Raw genomic sequence first — 7,062 nt, forward strand, 5'->3', positions numbered from 1 at the left:
GATTTGGACTGCAGACTGTAAGTCATCAATAAATTCCTTTACTATATAGAGACTATCTGCAAGTTCTGTGACTCTAGAGAACCCTGACTAATACACTGGGGTTCAAATTGCTTGATGGCAAGTGCCTTTACCCACTGAATTATTCACTCCTTTTTATTTTGAGATAGGTTCTCAGCGGAGTTGCCTGTCCACACTGCTCTGTAGTACAGGATTTGAACTCAGAATGCTCCTGCCTCAGGCACCAGGTCTAGTTCTTTGCAGGTCTTGGTTCTCAGGCTCCGCCCTAGGTAGCCTTTCCCTCACAGCAGCAACAACTGTTCCAATCCCCCAGGCTTGTTGGTTTTGCCAGGTGACTCTCTGTCTCCTCCAAGACCTAAAGCATCCACTCAGGAAATGGTTAAGGATTCCCCAACAGGAGGAGGTGGGACAGATCAGGAAGTCTTCCTGGGAGAAGTTAGGCAAACAACCTCCAGAGTGAGGGGAGGGCCTTCCATGCTGCTGCTGTCTTTCCGGGAGTGTGGTAAACATCTACACCGAGGGAGTGGGGACTCTCCTTCTCTGAGTTCTGAATCTAACTGCCCACACCCTCTCCTGAGACCCCAGGCTCCCTTCTTTGTCCATGGATTCTGCCATCTGTCCCCAGTGTCCCTTGAGTATCTGGTGTCCATTCCTTTAACCATGCAACCCCAATACCCAGGAGGCTGGCTCCTGTCCCAGTGCATGCCATGATGTAGCAACCAGGGCTGGGCCTTGCCTCCTACCTACATTCAAGTTTTGTCACATTTGGAGAGGGGTGGGGGCAGGTAGTGAGAAAATAGGGGTTCACAGGTGCACTCAGCAGAGTAATGGAAATAACTAGACCTAGAGATGGGGTTAGAGTCATTGGGACCCCCATCACTCTATGCATTCATTCAAAGCAGAATGGAATCCTGGGAGACTCCCTCCCCAATTAATGAACTGTCATGACCTCCCCTACTGGAAACTACCCACCCCTCTCCCCACTCTATGGGACACTGGACACTTGGGGAACACAGAGTCACCAAAGCAGTGAGGGTAGAGGAAGGAAGGGGGTATGGAGAGAGACACTAAGACCAGTACTCAACATAAAAGTCACGTCACTCTTGGAAATTTATCTGGGTGCTGAACCTATTTTTCCAGCTGCTTGGATGGAAAGTTCAAAGTCAGCCTGGGAATCATATGTGTGTGTGTGTGTATGTGTGTGTGTGTGTGTGTGTGTGTGTGTGTGTAAGAGAGAAAGAGAGAGAGAGAATTAGTTCATGTATGGGTGCAACACTTAGGCTCATGACTGAGTGTTGGCCAGAAGACAATCTTGGTGTCATTCCTCAGGGGCCATCCACTTTGACCTTGACTTTGAGACAGGGTCTCTCACTGGCTTATTAAGTAGGCTAGGCTGGCTGACTATCCTGAGTCCAGAAAGAGCAAGCCCAGGAATCCACACTGCTAGGGACCCTTGCATGACAAGCAGTTTATTGTCCATACCATCTCTCCAGCCCCTGGTCTAGGAACCTGAATGAAACCCCGGCTCAAAAGCAAAAAGAGTCGACAAGATGGGTCGACTGGGGGAAAGCTAGAACTGGCTCCTGAAAGTTGTCTTCTGACCTACCTACCTACCTACACACACACACACACACACACACACACACACACACACACACACCACACACTCATATACACCCCCAAACACACCACATATACCACATATACTANACACACACACACACACACACACACACACACACACACACACCACACACTCATATACACCCCCAAACACACCACATATACCACATATACTACACACACACACACACACACACACACACACACCCTCTCACACATACTAAAATATCTGTAAAATTAAAAAAAATAGTGAAAGAGAGCTGAGGATGTATGTAGCTCAGTAATAGAGCTTTGATGAGCATGTATGGAGCCCTAGGTCCAACCCCCCAGCACCATAAAATGAACACAGCGTTCAGAAGCTCTGGAAGGTGACACGTGAGGACAAGTCATCAGGCCAATGCAGCCAGCCTTTACCTCTGCAAAGGAGCAGAATCCCTTCTGCTGAACACCTGATGGTTGCCCTTATGTTTAGAGCTGTTTTGTCTTTATACACTACAGTCGCAGATGTGAGGTCCGGACCAGAGGACTGTCTTTGTTTGATTAAATGCTTTGCTTGTTTTCTGAGATAGGATCTTGTTATGTAGCCTAGGCTGGTCTCCAGCTCTCCAGGCCCCTATGGCTACCACACCTAGCTACAATATTACCTTCAAAGACATACTTCATGTGGGAAGATGGGTTTCCTGTGTGGGGCATCTGGAAACTGAGGTAATTAGCTGCAGGTTCACTGTATGACACACAGTTGCCAAGTGCAGGACCAGCCCTCCTGTCCCCTGTGCACAGCCCAGTGCTGGGGATTGAACTCGGAGCCTGTGCATGCCCTTTCTACAAGCCACACTCACTCGCTCTCGGATTCCAGGCACCGGCTCTACCACTGAGCTACATCCTCAGCCCTCTGTTACTTTTTATTTTGAGTCAAGATCTAAGATGCTCAGGCTGGCCTTGAACTCACACAGTAACCCAGAGAGACCTTGAGCCTCACCCTCCTGCCCCAGCTTCTGGAGTACCTGGGATGATAGCCATTCAGCTGTGCCTGGCTGGGTCCTTCTTTTGTTTGCTGAGCACTTCTGGCTAAGGGGGCTATTGAGTCTGCACTGTGTTCTTAGGTCAAGGGTCTAACTCATACCAAATGCTAAAGCCCTTTGAGGGATGTTATTGCACACCGGAGCAATGGCTACCAGAGACCCACCCCAGGTCTCAGGATTCCAGGGCTTTCATGCTGGCCCACACACACACACACACACACACACACACTCACATACACACACTCACACACACACACACACACTCACATACGCACATACACACACACCCAACCATGAGACCTCTGTTAAATTATTTAACCTCCATATTTGCCATGGCTCCCCCACCCACAGAATGTGAGTAATTATCATGCCTATCTCCCAGGACTTCTGATAATTTGATGAGATCACGGAGTCATAATATTTAGCACAAGGCCTGCTGCAAAGTCAGAGCAGGCAATGTTATTGGTACCATTATGTAGAAAAAAAAATCATGGCTGTGTCAATATGCTACAAAAGCCCCACCACAGAGTTGAGCCCAGAGCCAGGCAGAGATTCCAGTGTGGTATTGGTGTTGGCCCTGCGCTCTGGTGGGTGTGTGTGGGTTGAAATTGGATTTCGCCATTAGCATGTCTAAATGGAGCTGATTTGCATAATATCTGCTCTCTTTTGTCTGGTTTGTCAATTCTTCCTGTGCCTCTGTTCACTCTATCCTGATGTGAAGGCTCTCATGTGAGCTTCAGCAGGCATTGCTAATTAGTTAAACAGAATGAATATACCTGCTCACAAAAACTGTGTCCTCCAGAAAACCCTAGGGGAGGAGCTCCACCCAGCTCCGTTTATTCTCTTTCTCGTCCCCTCCAGGAGCATTGGGTGCACCTGATGTCCACAGTCACACGGTCATTATGGAAAGAGGGTGTTCCTCAAGGCTGTGTTCTTCCACAGTTTTGGCAAAGTGGAAGATGATCTGTGCTTTTGGGAGAGGCTTCGTGAGGCTAAAGAGGGCACTGGGATATGGGGGCAGCGGGGGACTGCGGTACCAGTCTCCGGGGCTCACAAAGATTCCTCCCACCCTAGGCCTGCCCACTGTGTATGCTACCTCAGGTTGGGGTAAGGAACCCAACCCTCAGATAAGGGACTCTCTGCCAGGACTGTGCTTGCTCGTCTATGCTCCAGCACCTGCCTGTGACACCGGTTGGGCCATCTGGACCTCATTGCAGAGAAGGTTGCATCATTGTGATCTTTTGTCACTTTGGGGTGATCACACTCACCTGCTAAGGGTGGGGTGGGAAGTGGGATTGTTCAGGGACATGAAGCAAGTGCTCGGAGGTCATGACAGCTCTGACCCTCCTCTGAGGGTGGGAGTCTCTGGGACATTTGCTTCTGCTTCTTGTGTTTCCCCTCTCCTTGTCTTCCTCAGCCATCTATGTGGAATCCCAGGGCAACAGCTGGATAATAGGCGGGGTCAGGGTCCAGGACCAAGAGAGAAAAGTGCAGAGCTAGGGCTGGGCATGGGTGGGTACAGTTCTAGTGTTCCCAATCTCCATTGCAGTGTGTGTAGGGCATGGTGCTGGTGGATAGAAAGAGGGTTAATAAATACACAGTTCTCTGTCTGGGGATATAGCTCAGTTGATAGAGTGCTTGCCTAACATGCACAAGGCTCTGGGTTTGAATCCCACTATCACATAAACCAGATGTAGTAGTACAGGTTGTCCAGCATGAGGAAGAGGCAGGAGGCTCAGAAGTCCAAGGCCATCCTTGGCTACATAGTGAGTTTGAGGCCATCCTGCTTAGAAAGCCTTGGAGATGTGTGTGTATGTGTGTGTGTGTGTGTGTGTGTGTGTGTGTGTTCTCCCCATCCACATATATATACATACCATACACACACATATACATATGTATGAAACTTATCAAGGAAATAAATGAGAAATTAGGGATAATAGAAGCAACAAGGTTGAGTGCTGAGAACTGGAGATGAGCGGTTGGCATTTTAGGGATGAAGGAACAGTTGGCCAGCTGTGGTGATGTATGTGAGTTGCCTCAGAGGTGGAGGAGGATCAGGAGTTCAAGGTTATCCCTGCCTATACAGTGAATCAACTGGGGCTACCTGAGACCCTACTCCAAAAATTTGCAAGAAAAGAATGGAAGGAGTTGAAGGAATGGGAAGATGAGAGACTTGGCTGGATGCCTGTGGGGGGGGGGCAATGGGCGGGGGAGGGAGGGAGGAGGAGGTAGAGTGCTGGGTAAGGAGTCCAAGTTATCCAGCCAGTGTGTGGTTTGTACAGGGAGAGAAAAAGAAGCAAGCTGGAGAGGCAGGTGGAGTCCGCAGCATGGAACACACCAGCCCGGCGGCTTTAGATGGATTTGGCAGGGTGGGGGACACAGAGTGACTGAGAGGGAAAAGGAGAGGAAGGAGGGCTTGCTTGGATGTCAGGTCTTGCAGGGACAGGCTCAACCTGATCCCTTCCCATTACCCTATGCATGAACAAGACCCATGGCGGCCTCACCTTGCAAGAGCCTGGGGAGTAATGGGAATTGAGAAATCAAAGATATACTGGGAACAGTGTCTGCCTCCCCCTCCCGGGGCCCCAGGGGTGGGCGACATGATCCGGGGATGAGTCACTAGGGTGGGAACCCCGCTCCCTCTCATAGCCACCCCTTGCTAATATAAAGGGCCATCAGGGAGGCCCCGCCTCAGAGCACCCCAAACCGGACACCATGAAGATCCCAATTCTTCCCGTCGTGGCTCTCCTCTCTCTTCTGGCGTTGCATGAGGCCCAGGGAGCTGCCCTGGGTTATCCCACGGTATACCCGGTATGCACACGAGTGGTGGCCTTTTTTAGACCCCAGCTGCCCCTCAGTGCTGCCCATCCATTCCGTGGAGAAGTGACCCTTATTTGTTGGCTGTGCTTTGGCAGCTGGAGGAGAAGCTGGGGTCCCGAGGAGGGAGGGAAGGAGGAAGGGGAGACTGTGGGGATGTAGTTTGGTGCAAAAGGAGGGGAAAGACCAACTCTGGGAAGAGTGTTATGGTGGGGTGGGGGAGCCGGAAGCTAAGGTAGGTCCCTGGATCCTCCTAATCCAGTTTTCCTTCCTTTCTAATCCTCTGAGTAGCTTTCAGATGGCAGGAGGCTCCCCTGCTGGTCCAGATTCTTTAGGATCTTGTCCCTAGACAGAGAGGACCCCTGCAGTCCCTTGCTTCTCAGCTGTCCTAAGGGAATAGAGGATTGTTCTTTCCGGCTTTAAAAGTCAAGGACAAGGAGCTTGATGTCAACTGGATTGGAGCAGGTGGCCTTAGGGAAAGCAGGGGCTGCTTGGATCCCAAATGAGCTGGGGGCTTTGGCCAGTCTGCTGCATGAATTTGTACTTATCGGGAATTAGCTGGGCATAGTGTAGCACCATTGGGACCCCAGTACTTGGGCGGCTGAGACTGGAGGATTAGGAGATTGAGGGTCATTTGGGCTAGGTAGTGAAACCTGCTCCCATTTTTAAGGTTTGTTTGGTTTTTGGTTTTCTTTTTTAAGATTTTTAGTTTTAATTAAGCATGTACAATGTGTCCGTGTGTGTGCACGAACATGCCAGCGGTGATGGGGGTCTAAAGAGTGTGCTTAGCATCAGAGCTGGAGTTAAAGGTGGTGGTGAGGCCCCTAATGCAGGTGCTAGAAACCAAACTGGGATCCTCTATGGGAACAGTGGGTGTTCTTAACCTGTGAGCCATCCCTTCAGACCCCTCCTGTCTACGTTTAATCCAAATTTAAAACAAGTATGTCAAAATGCTGAGCTCTGAGCACTAGGACCCTGCCCAGAGGGCCACATGCTTGTGACCTCTGTCATGTGGAGGAGGGAGGAGGGAGTCCTTAAGATAGAGGGATAGAGGACTTTAGGGATGGAGAAAGTCATATTTACCGAATAGAAGACTTTAGCATTGGTGGCCAGTGAGCCACGTGGTAAACTAGCCACAGCCTGCAAGAGGCAGGCAGCTTTCCTTAGGGGCTTGGCTCCTGCTAGTGCCCTGGTCTTCGCTCAGCCAGGTCAACAAGCATGGGTGTTTTGGCACACAGAAAACCAACAGCCAAACAGTACCAGCTGGTTTTGTTAGCTGGGATCTCTCCCCACCTTTTCTACCCACGAACCAGCAACTGGGTGTCCTGGACCAGAATGGGGGCTACCACTGGGGTCCCAGTGAGAGATAATGTACAGGTGCCTCTTGAGGGGCAGTTGGCAGAGGGAGAGGAGGGGAAGGAGGGGTATCAGAGAGAAGGGCTCACCATTCACAGGCTCCTTTGTCTCTGTCACCCTCTTCAGGAAGATAGCACCTACAGTAATTACCCTACCGAAACAGAGGTAAACACCTGTTTTTCCACTCTTCCGTGTGCGTGTGTGTGTGTGTGTGTGTGTGTGTGTG

The 7,062-nt window shown here is 50.4% G+C and overlaps 1 protein-coding gene across 4 annotated transcripts in view; it reads left to right on the forward strand.

Annotated features, from left to right (window-relative positions):
• Positions 1-5,362: 5,362 nt before the first annotated feature.
• The window catches only part of Krtdap (keratinocyte differentiation associated protein), a 3,436-nt gene continuing 1,736 nt past the window's right edge, over positions 5,363-7,062 (forward strand). For all 4 annotated transcript variants that reach the window (XM_021220599.2, XM_021220609.2, XM_029547279.1 and 1 more), the window contains exons 1-2: positions 5,363-5,474; positions 6,963-7,001. In XM_021220599.2, the coding sequence (XP_021076258.1) occupies positions 5,379-5,474; positions 6,963-7,001 (135 nt within the window). In that variant the 5' untranslated portion in view covers positions 5,363-5,378. The remainder of the gene's footprint in view (positions 5,475-6,962; positions 7,002-7,062) is intronic.

The sequence above is a fragment of the Mus pahari genome, chromosome 1 (assembly GCF_900095145.1).
Source record: "Mus pahari chromosome 1, PAHARI_EIJ_v1.1, whole genome shotgun sequence".
Taxonomy (NCBI): Eukaryota; Metazoa; Chordata; class Mammalia; order Rodentia; family Muridae; genus Mus; species Mus pahari.